We start from the raw sequence: 22,297 nt of genomic DNA on the forward strand, positions 1-22,297 counted from the left end.
ATGATGTTTGGAAAAGGTAAAACTGTAGAGACGGTTAAAAGATCAGTGGTTGCCAGGAGTTGGAATGAGCGGTGAGGAGGGATGAACAGCTGGAGCCCAGGGGATGTTTAGGGCGCTGAAACTGTTCTGTATGATACTGTAATGGTGGATACATGACATTAAGCATTGACAGAACTGTACAGCAAAGATTGAACCCTAATGTAAACTGTACCCTTTAGTTAATAATAATGTATTTGGTTCATAACTTATAAAAATGTGCCACATCAATGCCCGATGTTAAAAAGGGAAAACAAAGGAAATGGAAAGAGGGAGTGTATGGGAACTCTGTACTTTCTGCTCCGTTTTTCTCTAAATATAAAGCTATTCTAAAAAATAAAGTCTGTTAACTTAAAAGAAGGTAAGATGGGGAGAGTTAAGAGCTGAAGCAGCAATGGGTGAAATTTTTGCAGAATTAAAGTTATGAATCATCAGATTGAAGAATCACACTGAGTCCAGAGCAGAACGAATAAAAACATTCACACCTAGATTCCACACCAAAGACAAAATGAAATTCTCAAAAGCAATTAGAGAGAAAATACAGATTGCATAGAAAGTAATGACAAATAGATTATGAGCTGACTTCTCAACAATTACAGTCCAGATCGGAAGGACGCTTAATAACATCTTCAAAATGTCAAGGAAAAATAATTGTCAACTTAGATTTCTGTGTTCAGCCGAATCATTCAAGAGTGAGAACAGACCAAAAGCAATATACACAGATTTTACAAAACCTAAAACAGAGAGCAATGTGAAACCAACAATTACGATTACTAACTTCAAAAGAAAATCAAACATTTCGAGTATTTCCTTTATTTTCTCTACAGGGTTTTTTTTTTTTTTTTACATCTTTATTGGAGTATAATTGCTTTACAGTGTTGTGTCAGTTCCTGCTGTATAACAAAGTGAATCAGCTATATGCGTACGTATATCCCCATATCCCCTCCCTCTTGCGTCTCCCTCCCACCCTCCCTATCCCACCCTTCTAGGTGGTCACAAAGCACCGAGCTGATCTCCCTGTGCTATGCGGCTGCTTCCCACTAGCTGTCTATTTTACATTTGGTAGTGTATATATGTCCATGCCACTCTCTCACTTCGTCCCAGCTTACCCTTCCCCCTCCCCATGTCCTCGAGTCCAATTCCACGTCTGTGTCTTTATTCCTGTCCTGCCCCTAGGTTCATCAGAACCTTTTTTTTTTTTTAGATTCCATATATATATATGTGTTAGCATATGGTATTTGTTTTTCTCTTTCTGATGCTTCACTCTGTATGACAGACTCTAGATCCATCCACCTCACTACAAATAATTCAATTTCGTTTCTTTTTATGGCTGAGTAATATTCCATTGTATATATGTGCCATATCTTCTTTATCCATTCGTCTGTCGATGGACACTTAGGTTGCTCCCATGTCCTGGCTATTGTAAATAGTGCTTCAATGAACATTGTGGTACATGACTCTTTTTGAATGATGGTTTCCTCAGGGTATATGCCCAGTAATGGGATTGCTGGGTCATATGGTAATTCTATTTTTAGTTTTTTAAGTTACCTCCATACTGTTCTCCATAGTGGCTGTATCAATTTACATTGCCACCAACAGTGCAAGAGGGTTTCCTTTTCTCCACACCCTCTCCAGCATTTAGTGTTTGTAGATTTTTTGATGATGGCCATTCTGACTGGTGTGAGGTGATATCTCATTGTAGTTGTGATTTGCATTTCTCTAATGATCAGTGATGTTAAGCATCCTTTCATGTGTTTGTTGGCACTCTGTATCTCTTCTTTGGAGAAGTGTCTGTTTAGGTCTTCTGCCCATTTTTGGATTCGGTTGTTTGCTTTTTTGATATTGAGCTGCATGAGCCGCTTATATATTTTGGAGATTAATCCTTTGTCAGTTGCTTCATTTGCAAATATTTTCTCCCATTCTGAGGGTTGTCTTTTGGTCTTGTTTATGGTTTCCTTTGCTGTGCAAGAGCTTTAAAATTTCATTAGGTCCCATTTGTTTATTTTTGTTTTTATTTCCATTTCTCTAGGAGGTGGGTCAAAAAGGATCTTGCTGTGATGTATGTCATAGAGTGTTCTGCCTATATTTTCCTCTAAGAGTTTGATAGTGTCTGGCCTTATATGTAGGTCTTTAATCCATTTCGAGTTTATTTTTGTGTATGGTGTTAGAGAGTGTTCTAATTTCATTCTTTTACATGTAGCTGTCCAGTTTTCCCGGCAGCACTTAATGAAGAGGCTGTCTTTTCTCCATTGTTTATTTTTGCCTCGTTTATCAAAGATAAGGTGACCATATGTGCATGGGTTTATCTCTGGGCTTTCTGTCCTGTTCCATTAATCTATATTTCTGTTTTTGTGCCAGTACCATACTGTCTTAACTACTGTAACTTTGTAGTATAGTCTGAAGTCCAGGAGCCTGATTCCTCCAGCTCCGTTTTTCTTTCTCATGATTGTTTTGGCTATTCAGGATCTTTTGTGTTTCCATACAAATTGTGAAATTTTTTGTTCTAGTTCTGTGAAAAATGCCATTGGTAGTTTGATAGGGATTGCATTGAATCTGTAGATTGCTTTGGGTAGTATAGTCATTTTCACAATGTTGATTCTTCCAATCCAAGAACATAGTATATCTCTCCACCTGTTTGTATCATCTTTAATTTCTTTCATCAGTGTCTTATAGTTTTCTGCATACAGGTCTTTGGTCTCCCTAGGTAGGTTTATTCCTAGGTGTTGCAGTGGTAAATGGGAGTGTTTCCTTAATTTCTCTTTCAGATTTTTCATCATTAGTGTATAGGAATGCAAGAGATTTCTGTGCATTAATTTTGTATCCTGCAACTTTACCAAATTCATTGATTAGCTCTAGTAGTTTTCTGGTAGCATCTTTAGGATTCTCTATGTATAGTATCATGTCATCTGCAAACAGTGACAGTTTCACTTCTTCTTTTCCAATTTGGATTCCTTTTATTTCTTTTTCTTCTCTGATTGCTATGGCTAAAACTTCCAAAACTATATTGAATAATAGTGGTGAGAGTGGGCAACCTTGTCTTGTTCCTGATCTTAGAGGAAATGCTTTCAGTTTATCAACATTGAGAACGATGTTGGCTATGGGTTTGTCATATATGGTCTTTATTATGTTGAGGTAGGTTTGGTTCCCTCTATGCCTACTTTCTGGAGAGTTTTTATCATAAATGCGTGTTGAATTTTGTCAAAAGCTTTTTCTGCATCTATTGAGATGATCATATGGTTTTTATCCTTCAGTTTGTTAATATGCTGTATCACGGTGATTGATTTGTGTATATTGAATAATTCTTGCATTCCTGGGATAAATCACACTTGATCATGATGTAATATCCTTTTAATGTGCAGTTGGATTCTGTTTGCTAGTATTTTGTTGAGGATTTTTGCATCTATGTTCATCAGTGATATTGGCCTGTAGTTTTCTTTCTTTGTGATATCTTTATCTGGTTTTGCTATCAGGGTGATGGTGGCCTCGTAGAATGAGTTTGGGAGTGTTCCTCCCTCTGCTATATTTTGGAAGAGTTTGAGAAGGATAGATTGTAGCTCTTCTCTAAATGTTTGACAGAATTTACCTGTGAAGCCATCTGGTCCTGGGCTTCTGTTTGTTGGAAGATTTTTAATCACAGTTTCAATTTCAGTGCTTGTGATTGGTCTGCTTATATTTTCTATTTCTTCCTGGTTCAGTCTCAGAAGGTTGTGCTTTTCTAAGAATTTGTCCATTTCTTCCAGGTTGTCGATTTTATTGGCATATAGCTGCTTGTAGTAATCTCTCATGATCCTTTGTATTTCTGCAGTGTCAGTTGTTACTTCTCTTTTATTTCTAATTCTATTGATTTGAGTCTTCTCCCTTTATTTCTTGATGACTCTGGCTAATGGTTTATCAATTTTGTTTATCTTCTCAAAGAACCAGCTTTTAGTTTTATTGTTCTTTGCTATCATTTCCTTCATTTCTTTTTCATTTATTTCTGATCTGATCTTTTTGATTTCTTTCCTTCTGCTAAGTTTGGGGTTCTTTTTTTCTTCTTTCTCTGATTGCTTTAGGTGTAAGTTTAGGTTGTTTATTTGAGATTTTTCTTGTTTCTTGAGGTAGGATTGTATTGCTGTAAACTCCCTTCTTAGAACTGCTTTTGCTGCATCCCATAGGTTTTGGGTCATTGTATTTTCATTGTCATTTGTTTCTAGGTATTTTTTGATTTCCTCTTTGATTTCTTCAGTGATCTCTTGGCTATTTAGTACTGAATTGTTTAACCTCCATGTGTTTCTATTTTTTACTGTTTTTTTTTCCTGTAATTGATATCTAGTCTCATAGCGTTGTGGTTGGAAAAGATACTTGATATGATTTCAATTTTATTAAATTTACCAAGGCTTGATTTGTGACCCAAGATATGGTCTATCCTCGAGAATGTTCCACGAGCACTTGAGAAGAAAGTGTATTCTGTTGTTTTTGGTTGGAATGTCCTATAAATATCAGTTAAGTCCATCTTGTTTAACGTGTCATTTAAAGCTTGTGTTTCCTTATTTATTTTCATTTTAGATGATCAGTCCATTGGTGAAAGTGGGGTGTTAAAGTCCCCTACTATTATTGTGTTACTGTTGATTTCCCCTTTTAAGGCTTTTAGCATTTGCCTTATGTATTGAGGTACTCCTATGTTGGGTGCATAAATATTTACAATTGTTATACCTTCTTCTTGGATTGATCCCTTGATCATTATGTAGTGTCCTTCTTTGTCTCTTGTAATAGTCTTTATTTTAAAGTTTATTTTGTCTGATATGAGAATTGCTACTCCAACTTTCTTTTGATTTCCATTTGTATGGAATATCTTTTTCCATCCCCTTACTTTCAGTCTGTATGTGTCTCTAGGTCTGAAGTGGGTCTCTGGTAGACAGCATTTGTACGGGTCTTGTTTTTGTATCCATTCAGCCAGTCTATGTCTTCTGGTTGGAGCATTTAATCCATTTACATTTAAGGTAATTATCGATATGTATGTTCCTGTTACCATTTTCTTATTTGTTTTGGGTTTGTTTTTGTAGGTCTTTTCCTTCTCTTGTGTTTCCTGCCTAGAGAAGTTCCTTTAGCATTTGTTGTAAAGCTGGTTTGGTGGTGCTGAATTCTCTTAACTTTTGCTTACCTGTAAAGCTTTTAATTTCTCCATTGAATCTGAATGAGATCCTTGCTGGGTAGACTAATCTTGGTTGTAGGTTTTTGCCTTTCATCACTGTAAATATGTCCTTCCACTCCCTTCTGGCTTGCAGAGTTTCTGCTGAAAAATCAGCTGTTGACCTTATGGGGATTCCCTTGTATGTTATTTGTTGCTTTTAACATTTTTTCCTAGTTTTTAATTTTTGATAGTTTGATTAATATGTGTCTCGGCATGTTTCTCTTTGGGTTTATCCTGTATGGTACTCTCTGTGCTTCCTGGACTTGACTGACTATTTCCTTTCCCGTGTTAGGGAAGTTTTCGACTATAATCTCTTCAAATATTTTCTCAGACCCTTTCATTTTCTCTTCTTCTGGGACCCCTATAATTCGAATGTTGGTGCGTTCAGTGTTGTCCCAGAGGTCTCTGAGACTGTCCTCAATTCTTTTCATTCTTTTTTCTTTATTCTGCTCCCTGGCAGTTATTTCCACCATTTTATCTTCCAGCTCATTTATCCATTCTTCTGCCTCAATTATTCTGTTATTGATTCCTTGTAGAGTATTTTTTTTTTTTTGCGGTACGCGGGCTTCTCACTGTTGTGGCCTCTCCTGTTGTGGAGCACAGGCTCCAGACGCACAGGCTCAGTGGCCATGGCTCACAGGCCCAGCTGCTCTGCGTCTTGTGGGATCTTCCCAGACCGGGGCATGAACCCGTGTCCCCTGCATCGGCGCGCCACCAGGGAAGCCCCCTTGTAGAGTATTTTTAATTTCAGTAATTGTGTTGTTCATCACTGTTTGTTTGCTCTTTAGTTCTTCTAGACCCTTGTTAAATGTTTCTTGTATTTTCTCCATTCTGTTTACGAGATTTTGGATCATCTTTACTATAATTACTCTGAATTCTTTTTCAGGTGGGTTGCCTATTTTGTCTTCATTGATTTGGTCTTGTAGGTTTTTACCTTGCTCCTTCGTCTGTAACATATTTTTTTGTCGTTTCTTTTTCTTCTTTTTTCTTTTTTTTTCTTTTTGATGTGTGGTGCTATATTCCTGTTTTACTGGTTGTTTGGCCTGAGCTGTCCAGCACTGGAGTTTGCAGGCAGTTGGATAGAGCTGGGTCTTGGTGCTGAGATGAAGACCTCCGGGAGGCCTCACTCCAGTTGATATTCCCTGGAGTCTGAGGTTTTCTGTTAGTCCAGCGGTTTGGACTCGGAGCTCCCACCACAGGAGCTCGGGCCCAACCTCTGGCCTGGGAACCAAGATCCTGCAAGCAGTTAATCACCACAGACTGGGAATTGGTAAATGCTCTTCTAGGAAAGGATGTGTTGTCTCATTTCTCCTTTTGTAAATTATACTACTTTCTCCCAGAATGAAGTCTGAAGTGGACACTTCTCTGGATTTGAATCCTAGCTCTTCCACTTTTGAGCTCACTGGCTTAGGACAAGTTTCTAACTGTCTTCATGCCTCCCTTTTCCTATTTCTCCAGCAACTGAGCATGAGATTTTTTCTTTCCCTGTATTCCTGCCAGCATTGGTCTCTATCCTCACCAGTTTTTGCTGTTTTATAATCTCCGCTAACCCAAACAAATCCAGGGCCCCGAGCCCAAGCTCGGCAACGCGGGCCTTGCCCTTCCCCAGGCGGCTTTAGTGCCCTCACTTAGGTGGTTAGGCTCGCACCTAAACAGCGTTCTTCTCTGGGCCAGGACGTCCCTGCCTCAGGGACTAGGTGCCAAGGTGGCGCATACTCTGCGCCCAAGGGTCCTGCGGGCGGCTGCAGTGGCCGCAACACTGGTCGCCTGACAGGCTGCGGTATGAACACCCGGGAGAGGACCTGTGCACATCACGGTGGCAGCGGCGGCGGCAGCTGCGACTTCCCAGCTCCAGACCACGCCCGCTGCATGCCTCTGCAAGTGTTCTTTATTGAAGTATAGTTGATTTACAATATTATATTAGTTTAAATTGTACAACATAATGATTCAATATTTTATAGATTATACTCCACCTAAAGTTATTACAAAATAATGGCTATATTTCCCTGTGCTGTACAATATATCCTTGTTGTTTATATATTTTATGCAGAGTAGTTTATATTTCTTAATCCCATACATCTTTTATGTCTTAGAGATCGTATGTATATACAATGTAGTAATACTATTCATTTAACATTCTATGCATCTTCCTTGATTTTCACTGTTTTCGAAGGATAATTTTTAAAGACCTGAATCATAGTCTAGTGAATTGCTAGACAGTTAGTATAATTACTAGACATTTAGACTAGAGAATTTCCTCCTAAATGACAACTGGATAAAATGTGCATAAAAAAGAGACATAATAATGTCAACCGTGCCTACTTTTTTTTCCATTGCAAACCCCACCTGCTTCTTTAGCTGCCTACTGAAGTGGGGAGGTGTTTAGTTTGCAAGGGGCCATTCAGAGCCGACTGGGATATTTCTTGTCAAGGAACACTTTGTGCTCTAAGCGCACTACTTGGGGTGACTTTTTGGAATAATATTGGATGTTCTAAAGGAAGAGGAAAGAAGAAACAAATATATTTGAGGACAACTGTGTACCAGGCAGTGTGCTAGGCACTTCCTTTACAGCAGCCCACGAAGGCTCCTATTTAGGAGAACTTACCATGAGCCAGGCACTACGTTTAGGAATTTTGCATATGTGAGCTCATATCCTCCCTAGAACTCGAGGGAGTGTACACTATTATAATACCCATTTCACAGACAGGATCACTGTGGCTCTGAAGTCACACAGCTAGTCTATGACGGAGCCAGAATGGGAACGCGAGTCTTTCTTATGTAGGCTTCGGCCAGCTTATCCCATGTCCTGTTCCAGGCTTGGGTGGGTGTTGGGGCCGGGGATAGAGAAAAGAGGGGTGGGGAGAGCATAGTAATGATGACCAAGAAAAAAAAGGCAGGGCCTGAGCCAGATTCTCTCTATACATGATCTCACTTCATCCTCCTACAGCGATATTACATAGATGCTGTTGTCATCATTCTCTTCACCCCACAAGTGAGGGAACGCAGACCAGGAGAGCTCAGTCACTCTCACTGAGGTTGCACAGCTATAAGTCACACGTGTCTGTCCCGAACACAGGCGTGTCCGCCCCACAGTGCGTGCCCTGCTCCTTACTGCCTGTGGCTCTTGTCTTCTGTCCAGGGGAGATGGAAGAGCTGGAGACCCTGTGGCTCACGGGGATCTGCCACAACGAGAAGAACGAGGTGATGAGCAGCCAGCTGGACGTCGACAACATGGCGGGTGTGTTCTACATGCTGGCGGCCGCCATGGCCCTCAGCCTCATCACCTTCATCTGGGAACACCTCTTCTACTGGAAGCTGCGCTTCTGCTTCACGGGCGTGTGCTCCGACCGGCCAGGCCTGCTCTTCTCCATCAGCAGGGTCAGTACCCCTGGCGGCTACTTCCCTCTGAGTCAGGCAGGTCCAGAAAAGCACAGGGCTTCCAGAGAATCAGGGATTCTTGACTCCTGGGTGGGGGTGTGGTGTCTCCACACCCTCCCCTCACCCATTAACCCTTCTTGGATTTGTCGGAAGGGCACCAGTTTCTGTGTTCATAAGCCAGATGCAAGCTAGAGATGAAGGTGAATAGGTAAGGCAGGCCGGGCGTGAGAAAAAGAGCAGAAGTGAAACTAAAAATAGCAGCTGAACCCTGGTGTCAAAGGGAGGGAACAATGGAGAATGTGGAGAACTAAGACACATTGCGTAAAACCCACCACACCCAAAGGGGGCAGTCGTCCTCCACTCCTGCTGAGTATGGTTTTAGCGGAAGGCAGAGCCAGTCTTATCAGGTCTTCCAGTTTTTCAAAGAGAAAGCAGTCATCTGATTATATGTGAAAACTTTCAACTTTTGAATACTAGTAACTAATTCCATTGACAAATAGAAAAACACACGGACCAAACACAGCCAGTCTGTGGCCTCCCTCATGAGCACCCAGATATGCTCTAGGACATTATTAAAATTCCTGTGTAGGATGTTATGATGTTTGCATGCATTCCAACAGATCACGTGTGACAAAACGAAATCTACCTGCAAAGCCATGTTGTGTGTGTGAACGCAGCTAACTAACCACAAAAGCGTGTACGATGTAACAGAGCCTGAAATGAAACACAGGCAGGAAGAACCACGAGAAAATGCACACACATCAAACAGGAAACAAAATATACATTCAACATGACATAAACCACAGCACAGAATACACACGCTGCAGTAAGTGCACTCACGTTCGAGCCACGGAGACCTCATTACATGCTACACAATATGGCGTGTGTGTGGCCATAAACAGGTACACGTGTCATATTCATCAATAACGATGACAGTTGTGGAAAATGCTTATATTTGTAGGTACATGTATGTCCCTGGCACCATATAAGGAATTTATACTCATCATTTCATTTAACCTACAAACCAATTCTGTGAGGTAGGTTCTGATATTGGCCCAGAATTGGGGAAACTCAAATTTATGAGGTTAGAGGAATTACCCAACACCACACAGCCTTGCTGGAGCCAGGATTTGACTCCAGGTGGTGTGGTAGCAGCCAGAGCCCACACTCTTACACAAGCAACAAACATCAAATACAAGCAACACAAGAGATTTGATACAAATCATACTACACAACGTGTATGTGCACACAACTCATATAATATATATTTTTACTTTTTTTTTTTTTTTTTTTTGCGGTATGCGGGCCTCTTACCGTTGTGGCCTATCCCGTTGCGGAGCACAGGCTCCGGACGCGCAGGCTCAGCGGCCATGGCTCACGGGCCCAGCCACTCCGCGGCATGTGGGATCTTCCCGGACCGGGGCACGAACCCACGTCCTCTGCATCGGCAGGCGGACTCTCAACCACTGCGCCACCAGCGAAGCTCTATTTTTACTTTTTAAATACAAGCTACTCACTTACTTGCATCACAATAAAAGCACATACGTACATATCGTTCACTTGTCTTCCAACACAGTATAACATTATCTATCTATCCACCTGGCAATCAGTCAATCAGTCATCCATCCATCCAGTCATCTATCCATCTGTCCATCTATCCATCCATCTATTTATCTACCTATTTCTTCCGTTTACTCACCTTGGAATATTTTTACTCTGAAAGAGTTTAACATATTAGGATTTGAAACATGGTGAAAAATATGTGGTTAGAAACATCTAATTTTATATGCTAATGTTCATTGGGAAAATGAAATAATCATCTAAAGAGGAACTTGTGTATTCTTAGTATTTGGTGGTTTTAAGACATCCAGAAGGTACACATGGCCTTAGCCAGGAGGATTGATTTTCTCCATTCAGTGGCGCTCTAAACTTGAGTTCTATGCAAATACATGTTTCCTAATTAGCTTGATGGCCTCTAAACACACAGATTGCTTAAAATAACAGCGTGCATACAGCTAGGTATTAAGCCAACTTTAAGCTAATTCTCTTCACCAGTTACTAAAGGCTTTCCATATCCAAATGATTCTGAGATTGCCATGAGCAAATGCACACTATTGCCTTTACTCGTAAATCCTGCTTGTTTTTGCAAGAGTGTTCCCTCTGTCCGAGATACCATTAAAGAAGCCAAGTTAATAGGATTGTCACCATGAGAAATGGACTAAATCCCTCACTCCCATTCCAAGCATCTTGAGGGACGGGGTAAAGTGGGGACTGGGCACAGCATTGCTGTGTTGTGCCTTGACAAGCTGGAACTGGAACTTCTGTCTCCCCCTCCCTAGAGGAGAGAGGACCCCATGTCCCATGGGACACAAATGCAAACCTCAGATGCCTGCCCTCCTGGCACGGCCAAGGGTGAAGGTCAGAGTTCACAGAGTCATTTATTTTACATTAGAACCAAGTTTCTCCCACAGCTGTGGCCTTTGTTTATTACGACTTACAGAAACGCGTCCTCTCTTCTGTGGGATGCTCTTAACTTTTGTCTTCTCTCCGCAATGCTGTCCCTTTCATGTTGAAAAAAATATTCACTGTCACCAGTAAAAAAGAACCACCTCGGTTGTCTCCAGAGACGTGAGGAATGGGAGATGTAGCAAAGCCAGAGGCCAGGGAGGTGGAAACCGTGGCATCTTCCCAACGAGCCCAGAGGAGAGCTTGCACAGCTTCTGGCTGACCCACAATGGGGACCCGCAGAATGGAAGTCAGACACTGTCTTAGTGCATTCGGGCTGCTATAACAAAATGCCACAGACTGGGTGCTTCATCCACAATAGAAATGTATTGCTTACAGTTCTGGGGGCTGGAAGTCCGAGATCAGGGTGCCAGCGTGGTCGGGTGAGGACCCTCTTCCGGGCTGCAGATTTCCCCTTGTGTTGAAGGGATGAGGGAGCTCTGTGGGGTCTCTTTTATAAGAGCGCTTATCGCATTCAGGAGGGCTCCTCCCAAAGGCCCCATCTTGGACCTCATGACATAAGCACTTACCTACCACTGATACCATCACCTCTGGGACTAGGCTCTCCGCATATGAATTGGGAGGTGGGGTACACAAACATGCAGACCATAGCAGACACTTTGGGGATCAGGCCCAGGCACCAGGGAACCAAGGAGGACAGTATCGCCCCAGTGAGAAAGGGGGCGGGGAGTGGAACAGAGCAAGCTGTCTGGAACGGCACATTGAGTCTTCAATGCTAATTTCATCTGAGCCCATTATAGGGCCGAGAGGGCATCTTATTTCCACAACCCATAAAAGGTAGCCGGAATCTATGAATAACAGAGAGGAGGAAAAAAAGAACTCTGCAAGGAAGAAAGAAACTCCAGCCCAGGGATTTGGCTCCCGAGGTAGGATTTAGGCAACTTATCTAATTAGAAAGCCGCAGTGCTTTCCAGAGCAAACCTCCAGCTTCGATCAAACGGGCGCTGTGTGCTCGTACTAGTGTGAGGAGAGAGAGGTGAGGTGACCAACAGGGAGGGCACATGGGGGATGACTGAGCAGCTCACCCACTAGCATTTGTGGAGCCCCTTCCATGTCAGGTGCTTGCTTGCATTATCAGGTCTTGCCCTTGTACCCACCTTAGAGTGTATGATTCCCATCTTACAGATGTGGAACTTGAGGCCCAAAAAGACGTAGTTGCTCAGCCAAGGTCACAGAGCTAAAAAAGGATGGAGCTGGGGCTCATTTCCAGTGGGTTCCAGGTCTCTGGCTCTTCCCATCCTTCTGTAATACACATCCCACCTCCTCACCAGCACATCTGGAAGATGGGTCAACTTAGTTGGTGAACACTTTCATCCAAACCTGGGGTACAGGCACCACGTTGACTCCTTCCCGAAGCTTTGCCAGGCAGATCAGCACCTGGGAACTGCCTTAGCTGTGTTGTGTGAGTCCCAGCGGAAACCAGGGATGAGAAAAAGCAGTCAGCAGCCATCCTCTCTGCTCCTGAAACATAGCGCAGCTATGTGGGCCTCCTGCAAATACAGAGACGACCAGCTCATCTTGGCGGGCGAGAGCACACTGCCCTGATGGCGAAGGGTGGAAGCAAGTTCTCAGAGTCTCTAAAAGGAGGAGGGGAGCTCATTAAAATAAAATTGCAAAGTTAGAAAAAATTTAAAAACTAGTGTTTTTGTAATGCTAGCAACAGGAAAAAAAGGCTATGATCTTGGCTGGTTCAAACGTGTAGGAGACACACTGATTTCCACCCATAGTAGCAGAATCCCTCTAGGTCACTGTAGGAGATTATTACATTACTCAATTGGACAGGGAAGGCATACGTTAACATAAAAGATTCAAAAGCACGGTGCTATGTGAAATACACGGTGTGTGTGTATGATTTTGACGTCCAGCAGCCCTGGAAGCAAAGAGGAGACACTGCTTCCTGGGAGGGAACAGGGAAGGAGACCACACAGCATCGAGAAAGAGACTAAAGGTAAGGCTGCAGCAGGTGCAAAGTGCCCGATGCCAGGGCCTTGGCCTCAGGGAGCCTTCACCGTGCAGCCTGGGGTTGAAGGGGGTCAGAGAAAGAGAAGCTCAAGTATACAACTGTAGGCTTTTCTGTTTACTGTTCCTCGACGGAGTGGAGACTGTCTCTAGAAAACTACAAGAAAAACGCAGCAGTGCAAACAGGTTGAGGCTGTCACAGTTCTGTGAGCATCCCTGCAGGTTCAGTGCATCCCCACCATGGGGAATTGATGGAGCCGCTGTAAGAGTCCAGAGTTACCAACCCATAGTCCCCACTAGTTTATGCCAAAGTCAGCAGCAGCTACCGCATCCCTTTTACAAACAAACCCCTTCTTGGGCCGGCTCCCTGTCAGTCTTGGGAGGACCAGGTCAAATCCTGCAGCCTGGACCGAATTGTTCCCTTTAGGTACCGAGGCCAAAATCTGGGGGCAGGAGTGGGGAAGGGAGGAGCACGAATCACAACACCACTGACGCTCTTTTGCCTGTTATTGTAGAATGAATCGAGAGCTCTGCCCCTGAGGTACTTTCAAGGAAAAGTAAACAGTTTTGGTTTTTTGTGGGGGTTTTTTGCGATACGCGGGCCTCTCACTGTTGTGGCCTCTCCCGCTGCGGAGCACAGGCTCTGGACGCACAGGCTCAGCGGCCATGGCTCACGGGACCAGCCGCTCCGCAGCATGTGGGATCTTCCCGGACTGGGGCACGAACCCGTGTCCCCTGCATCGGCAGGCGGACTCTCAACAACTGCACCACCAGGGAAACCCAACAGTTATTTTTAAGACAGGAAGAAGGTGGAGTGGAAAACAAGAGATGTATGGATGGGGTGCTTATATCTGAGCTACCCCCAAGTCCCTCAGTCATTCAGTTCCCTGGATGGATTTAAATGCAGCATCACCGCGTCATCAGGACTCTCCACTCTTCTTAGTAACTAAAACTCTAACTATGCTCAACAAATTCTCACACAGCCAAAACACAAAGAATATATATGTATATTGAGCGGGTAAGTGAAAAGTCCAAGAAGGGAGCTCCAGGGGTTCAAACCATATGATGTTCTTTTATCCCACCATCTATGTCTATTCCTCCAAAAAATGTCTGATTGACCACACATGGGTCTCAGGTCTTCTTCTTCTTTTTGTCGGGGGGGTGGAGCTGGGAGAGACTGTTCCAGAGGTTTTAACTTGAAGTATAATTGGCTTACAATATTGTATATCAGGTGTACTACATAGTGACTCAGTATTTTTATACATTATGAAATAATCACCATAATAACTTTAGTTACCATCTATCACATACAAAGTTATTAGAATATTATTGACTATATTTTCTATACTGTACATTATATTCCCATGACTTATTTATCTTAAAGCTGAAGATTTTACCTCTTAATCCCCTTCACCGGTTTCACCCATCTGTCTAACCCCCTCCCCTTTGGCAACTACCAGTTTGTTCTCTGTTTCTGTTGAATCTGGTTTTGTTTTGTTATGGCTGTTCATTTGTTTTGGTTTTAGATTCCACATATAAGTGAAATCATGTGGCATTTGTCTTTCTCTGTCTGACTGATCTCAGCATAATACCCTCTAGGCCCATCTATGTTGTCACAAATGGCAAGATTTCATTCTTTTTTATGGCTGAGTACTATTCCAGTGTGTGTGTGTCTGTGTGTCTGTGTGTACATACCACATCTTCTTTTCTATTCCTCTATCAATGGACACTTCAGTTGCTTCCATATCTTGGCTACTGTAAATAATGGTGTGATGAACATTGGGGTGCATGTATATTTTTTTAGTGTTTTTATTTCCTTCAGGTAAATATTGGGTCTCATGCTTTAATTGATGGCTTCAGTGTAGGGGTAGCAGTAATTCCCCAGAGGAATCAGTGATTGGTGATCCTTGTATGCTGACTCAGTTTGTTTGTCAATAGCTGACTCTCTGGTGTCCAAAGTCCAAAGATGATCCTGGGAAACTTTAATAAAAGTAAGGGTTGGTGACTGGGGTGTTGGGAGGGTCAACCAAATCCTTACACACCAGTTTGGAGGTGCTGAGACCCTTAGAGTTCTTTGAGGATTAGTGGATATTTTTTCTCAAACTCTATGTATGACTATTGGCAAAAGTGTCAGATAATCTTGATATCTTGTGCCAGAGCGACAAGATACGCCTGATGCTTTGCCACTGGTCTCATACATTTAAGAAGCATTATCAGGATTCAGATTGGATCTCACTGTTTCTCCGGGACTCCTATAGGAAGGTCATGTCTCACCTTTGCAGGTACAGTTCAGGTGTGAAATGGTTTCATGTCCTTACTGCTGAGGATGGTGTTTTGTGCTCCTCCCCACAGGGCATTTACAGCTGCATTCACGGGGTGCACATTGAAGAAAAGAAGAAGTCTCCAGACTTCAATCTGACCGGATCCCAGAGCAACATGTTAAAACTCCTTCGGTCAGCCAAAAACATTTCCAACTTGTCCAACGTGAACTCCTCAAGAATGGATTCCCCCAAAAGAGCTGCTGACTTCATTCAAAGAGGATCCCTCATCATGGACATGGTTTCAGATAAGGGAAACTTGGTATATTCAGACAACAGGTCCTTTCAGGGGAAAGACAGCATTTTTGGGGACAACATGAATGAACTGCAAACCTTCATGGCCAACAGGCACAAGGATAACCTCAACAACTATGTGTTCCAGGGCCAGCACCCTCTGACTCTCAATGAGTCTAACCCTAACACAGTGGAGGTGGCCGTGAGCACGGAATCCAAAGGGAACTCCAGGCCCCGGCAGCTTTGGAAGAAATCCATGGAATCTCTACGCCAAGATTCGCTGACCCAGAACCCAGTCTCCCAGAGGGATGAGGGAACCGTGGAGAACAGGAGCTACTCCCTAAAGAGTCCTAGGTACCTTCCAGAAGAGGTGGCCCACTCGGACATCTCAGAAACTTCGAGCCGGGCCACGTGCCACCGGGAGCCTGACAACAGTAAGAACCACAAGGCCAAGGACAACTTCAAAAGGTCAGTGGCCTCCAAGTACCCCAAGGACTGCAGCGAGGTCGAGCGCTCCTACCTGAAAACCAAAGCGAGCTCCCCCAGGGACAAGATCTACACCATTGATGGGGAGAGGGAGGCCAGTTTCCACCTCGATCCTCCCCAGTTTGTCGAAAACGTGGCCCTTCCCGAGAACGTGGACTTCTCCAATGTCTACCAGGACCATAGTGACAGTTTCCGCAAGGGGGACTCCACACTGCCCATGAACAGGAGTCCCCTGCACGATGAAGATGGGCTCCCCAACAATGACCAGTATAAACTCTACTCCAAGCACTTCACCTTGAAAGACAAGAGTTCCCCTCACAGCGAGGGCAGCGACCGGTACCGGCAGAACTCCACGCACTGCAGGAGCTGCCTGTCCAACCTGCCCACCTATTCAGGCCACTTCACCATGAGGTCCCCCTTCAAATGCGACTCCTGCCTACGGATGGGGAACCTCTATGACATTGACGAAGACCAGATGCTTCAGGAGACAGGTAACCCAGCTACCCAGGAGGAGGTCTACCAGCAGGACTGGGCACAGAGCAGCGCCCTCCAGTTCCAAAAGAACAAGCTGAGGATTAGCCGGCAGCATTCCTACGATAACATCCTCGACAAACCCAGGGAGTTGGACCTTAGCAGGCCCTCCCGGAGCATAAGCCTCAAGGACAGGGAGCGGCTTCTGGAGGGAAACTTGTACGGGAGTCTCTTTAGTGTCCCCGCCAGCAAACTCTCGGGGAACAAAGGCTCCCTTTTCCCCCAGGGTCTGGAGGTCAGCAAACGGAGCAAGTCTCTCTTGCCAGACCACACCTCCGATAACCCTTTCCTCCACTCCTATGGGGATGACCAACGCTTAGTTATTGGGAGGTGCCCCTCGGACCCTTATAAACACTCGCTGCCATCCCAGGCAGTGAATGACAGCTATCTCCGATCGTCCTTGAGGTCGACGGCATCATACTGTTCCAGGGACAGTAGAGGCCACAGCGATGTGTATATTTCGGAGCATGTTATGCCTTATGCTGCAAATAAGAATAAAATGTACTCTGCCCCCAGGGTTTTAAATTCCTGCAGCAATAGACGCGTGTACAAGAAAATGCCTAGTATTGAATCCGATGTTTAAAACCTTCCATTAATGTTTTATCTATAGGGAAACATAGTTAATGGCCAACGTTCCGGAGGATAAATGTTGGATGTCCAATAGTGCCCTGCAAGAGCAAGAGGATTTAGGAAGGTATTTTTCTGTTGGTTCTTTTGCACATGGCTCCATGCCACAGTCTTCCACTCAAGGAATCTTGTGAGGTGTGTGCTGAGCGTGGCAGATACCAGATAGGTGAGTCCTTAACCAAAAATCAACCCATAAAAGGGCAAGTCTCCTGGACATGCCCGCTAGGTATGTTGGCAATAATGACGCGTTGGATGCCAATGGTGATGTGATGATTTCCTATATTCCAAATTCCATTAAGGCCAGTCCACCATGTAATTTCCTCATCAGAAATGCCTAATGGTTTCTCTAATACAGAGTAAGCAATATGGTATGCCTGTAAATCTGACACAGACAAAACAAGAATGCATCTGCACTGTAGCGGGATTGACACGTGCAAGAGATTAGGAAGTTTGGATTTATAACTGGTCCAGCTTTATTGTTATGCCTTCCATCACAGCCCCGGCCCAACCCCAGAACTCCAGGCTCCCCCAAGGAGTAGCACATCAGTGTGTTTGTGGTCACTCTGCTAGCTTCACTGTAGTCCATTTCCAAGACACATCTGGAGTTAAAGGCCAGAAGGGCCCTCAGGCAGAGAGCTACCGGAATCCCTTTGGATGTCGATTTGTGTATTTCACAGACACTCTCTCACCCTTGGCTTCGATGGTCTTGTTCAGAGCTGCATAAACTCACACATTTGTGTCTTCAATACCGTGTAAGCGTGGATCTTCTGTCTATGACACAGCGGCCGTTGTAGTTTATCCCGAAGACTCCTGTGTACGTAAGTTTGCATTTCCCCCTTCTGGTGATGACTCAGGGTTGTATAGTATCTGTTACCCTTCCCCCGCAAAGTAACCATCACTCGTTCAGTCCCCGAATCACCATGGTGGCGTTTCATTGCGTGTTGCTGTTCCCAGTGTGGTGAATGTGGTGGCATGTGCCAGCAGCCATATGTGTACTGCGATCCTTAAGAACTAAAAGGCCATCCGTCTGCTGAAGGCCAGCATGGCTGTAGGGTTATCTTCCTTAACGTCCTGCAATTCAGCTGGACACTCGTCTCCAGCCCCACTTCCTTAAATCAAAAGCCTTCAAAACATGAGAGACACTCATGCATCTACCCTGAGCAGCCTCCAAATTGTGGATAAACTTTAGTGGGACAAGTGATTTCTCTCTTCTGAAATAGTCACTGTATTGGAGGCAAACTGCCTCACTAGCACCAACGGGAGATGAAAAATTCCTCGAAGCATTTGTCATTCCCGAGCCACCTCCATTCTCACTCTACTCAAACCTGTGCATAAATGATATGAGATGATACTCATTTTGTAAACCTTGGGGGAAGGGTAGGGACTCTTTATGCGTGAGAAGCTCTTAGCACAGTGCCTGGTACATGCAGTGTGGCCCCCCAGAATTAAGGCAGTTGTTATGATACTTCATCAGACAAGAATTTTCTAGTTTAAAAATTAAATATGATGAAACCCACAGCCATATTAATTGAACACTTTATATCGTTCTAATCCAATAATTGTGTGTTTTAAATACATGAATATCCCTGAAAAGCTTGGGCTAAGTAGCCACCCATTTTGCAGGGCACCTGGGTCTGTTGTGGTGTCATGTTACAGAAGCCCTAGGCTAATGTAAACGAGCCTGACCACTTCCTGGTTTCCTCCTGCGTTTTCCTCGGGTTCCCAGAGGAGGGGACAGAATGGCAGGTTGAAAAGTTATCCTGTTTCTTTTAGTCATGCTGTGTTCTGTTTCGTAGGCAATGCTTTCCCATGAGTGGGCAGGTGCCAGGAATAATTCTCTTAGAGCTTGAGGATTCACTGAGTGGCTCCCTCTTTGAGAAAGTGCACCTGACCTACAATATTCCTCTAATGATGAAAAGTGGTTGCGGTAAAGTTCAGGGTCAGTGGTAGAGAGGCAGAGGGAGGCAGTGGGTGAGAAAGTCTTTGAGGTCGAGAGGCAGAAGGGGCCAACCAGGTGCTGAGGAGGAGCGCGCCTGCATGTTGCATTTTATTTCTTGGATGTTCCACCTTTACTGCCTCAAGAGAATGGAGGAGCCTAGATTGAAAGACCCGGAATAGTCCCCCCAATTTCTAATCTTAGACACACCTGTGACCATATCATTTTTTAGAATTTACTGCCTTTGCCCTTCCACTTCATTCTAGACCTATACAGCCCCAGCCAGGATCACCTCCATTTCCTCACAAGACTGGCATGTCTTGACATGAAATGAATTGAAAAGTCTCCCCAGAATACAGAAGAGCGGTACATCGCCAGCCTAAAGAGGCTGTGTGTCTTCCTCCAGTGTCCTCCAAACCAGGGAGCTGCCAAATATGGCAGAGATCTCCAGGGAGGGTGAGAATTACACTTGGAATGACCCCATAGACCAAAAACCCTTCTTCTAATACCAGCATTCGTTCTGCTATGAACCCCATGCCTCCCTGGGTATAGAGACTAAAAACATGGCTTTGGGAAGAACCGACAGTAATGTAGTGAAAAAAAGTATACACTTCCTTTAATGCCTAAAGTGTTTTAAAAAAAATAACTAGGATTGGATGCTATGTAATAAATACCATTTCCTTCCTCCACAAATTCACTGACTCTTAATAGTGATGATCCCAAACTTCAGACAATCGACCGTTGATGAGACGGTCACTTTCCAAGTGAAAGGTAGTGATGCTGAGCTATTCAGAGGTAATCCAAGTCATTTCAGTTCTTTGGAGAAAGAGTAGCAGGAATATAACATCCAACAGTAAATCACACCTACAGTACAGGAGGCGAGAAGAATTACATAGGAGGCCCTGAACTATGGGTTCGTTACAGAGGGTTCCTCTGACACGTCTAGGCTCTGAGTCCTTAGATTTGTTGATGCCAAGGATCCAGAATCTCTGAACCCAAATGTGTGCCGGAGTTTCCTCTGACTCAAGTCGGAACCGGCATCCGTAATATTGCATTAACTCCAAATGGTTTTCTCCCCTTGAGAAGGACCCAACTAGTCCTCAGATAGGTAACAGTATGCACATGCAACCAACTTAAAATATTCTGTGTATGAGGAGAGTCTTCTAGGATGCGAATTCTACTCTGGGAAACCTTTGGGTTTTTGGAAAATTGTTTCCATTATCCTTACACCTGCAAGTTCTTAGGCCACCTCTAGTTTTAATGCTCTGAGAGGGCAGGTCACCAGTGGGTCTACTTTTCTGCCAGTGAGGCTTCCGTGAGAGGTGCAGGATTATAATCACCTTACTCATTAGTCTGTGTCCTTTGCAAATCTCACTGCATTTTTGTAGCCAGCACTGTCTCATGGCTTATAGCCGGTTTTCTCTTCCCTGTCTCATAAGGTGCCTGAGAAGTGTTCATACATAGGTTCTCTGATGAAAGCATTAAAATTCACCCATTGCAGCAAAATCAGTCAAATCAATTCACGCCTATTTTCAGGGGAGAAAAAAGAAAATTACACCTTGTTTACAAATGAAATAGTTTCACTTAAATGGGACTCTAGCCAAGGCAGTTAATTAGTCAAAGGATCCACGGCGGCCACGCAGTCGTACATTGTTTATTCTATTTGATATGTCTACCGCTGATGTGCAGTGGTAATATTCTGCATCTGCATATGGCTACCACTGATGTGTGTTTAATATTCTGCATCCTTCTCAGGAAATGACAAATGCCCCGAATTCTTTGCAGATGGAATTGCTAATGAAAAAGAAAAAAAGTTGGTGTTAGTTAAATGGTGATTAAAAATTTATCTCCTTTAAACTTAAAAAGTGCAGCCTTAATAATCAGTTGTCATATAAATAAATAGCTTGCACTGAAATCCCTTGCGGTTTAAGACCTAAATAAATACTAAGTTGAGAAACCTAAATATCTTTCAGAAGAGCTGAATATATTCATTAACTTTATGCAAACCCTGTACTGTTTCTTTGTGCGTAACTGTTGTGTATGAATTCTTAAAAGGGGGACATGAGTTGTTTCTGAAATAGAGCCTGTTTGTATTAAGCACAGCTAGAGTAGACATAATTGGACTTCAAGGGAAAGACCCACACCAACAAAAACCAAAACTGAATAGGTGAAAGCTAAACTCAGTGGTTGGTATTTAATACGACTTAAAGGCAATTTTCATTTGAAAAGCAGTGTTTATTTTCACTTGAGATAAAACTAGACCTTTCTGGATACCCAATCTTCTCTTGGTAAACAGGGTTGCAAGTGCTTAATGAGAGGTTACGTGGGGTCTGTACTTGAAAAGTTCTCCCAATATGCAGTTGCCCTTTTCCATTCAATCCCTTTACATTATTCTTTGTTCATATCTTATTGTATCAGAGGAGGTCAGCTTGCCACTTGGTAGAGATCAGAGATGATCAAATGCACTTATCCTGTGAATATAAATGCTCATGTACACATGTATATAATATACATGCTTGGTTACTACAATTCACAAGTAAGTGTATTATCCAAATAAAATTGTATATAATGTAAAGTTTATGTTAAAATTTAAATGGTGATAATGATATTAACACATGGAAAACCCATTCTGGTTATTGATGGGATGATATTTATGTAAAGAGGGCACTGTTTTTCTAAAAAAAATTATCTCAGTTCTAGGGAGGATAATGGAGCCCAAGTGGGATTTGGGTGTTGGAGTTCTTGGCCCCTTATTAAAAATATATATATCTGGGGTTAGGGGTGTGGGATGTATTCTGCTCACTTTTGCAGTGCTGATACGGACATGTATGTGATTTCTGTAAACCCATCAAAGGGCGTATTTCCTGTTTAAACTCCTCCTCTTCCCCCGCCCACACTCTTTCTGTGCCCGGAAGTACTCAGTATAGTATCAGCTAAAGGTGCCTGCCCAGAAGGGTCTTAGAAAGCCAGAACTTATAGAACTACACCAAGGTTTGGCGGGAGGGGAAGGGAGATGGGAAAATTAAGAGAAAATGAAATTCCAAAGGGGCGGTAGTCATCTGTATAAGATTGTCAGGTTGTCAGGTCTAGAACCCG

At 43.5% G+C, this 22,297-nt stretch overlaps 1 protein-coding gene across 1 annotated transcript in view; it reads left to right on the forward strand.

Moving 5' to 3' along the window:
* The window catches only part of GRIN2A (glutamate ionotropic receptor NMDA type subunit 2A), a gene marked incomplete at both ends in the record, with an annotated part of 362,339 nt that extends 345,118 nt beyond the window's left edge, over positions 1 to 17,221 (forward strand). The window contains 2 exons of the mRNA XM_082671041.1: positions 8,346 to 8,584; positions 15,422 to 17,221. Of these exons, the coding sequence (XP_082527167.1) occupies positions 8,346 to 8,584; positions 15,422 to 17,221 (2,039 nt within the window). The remainder of the gene's footprint in view (positions 1 to 8,345; positions 8,585 to 15,421) is intronic.
* Between the last annotated feature and the right edge of the window lie 5,076 nt (positions 17,222 to 22,297).

The sequence above is a fragment of the Grampus griseus genome, assembly GCF_964374135.1.
Source record: "Grampus griseus genome assembly, chromosome: 14".
NCBI lineage: Eukaryota > Metazoa > Chordata > Mammalia > Artiodactyla > Delphinidae > Grampus > Grampus griseus.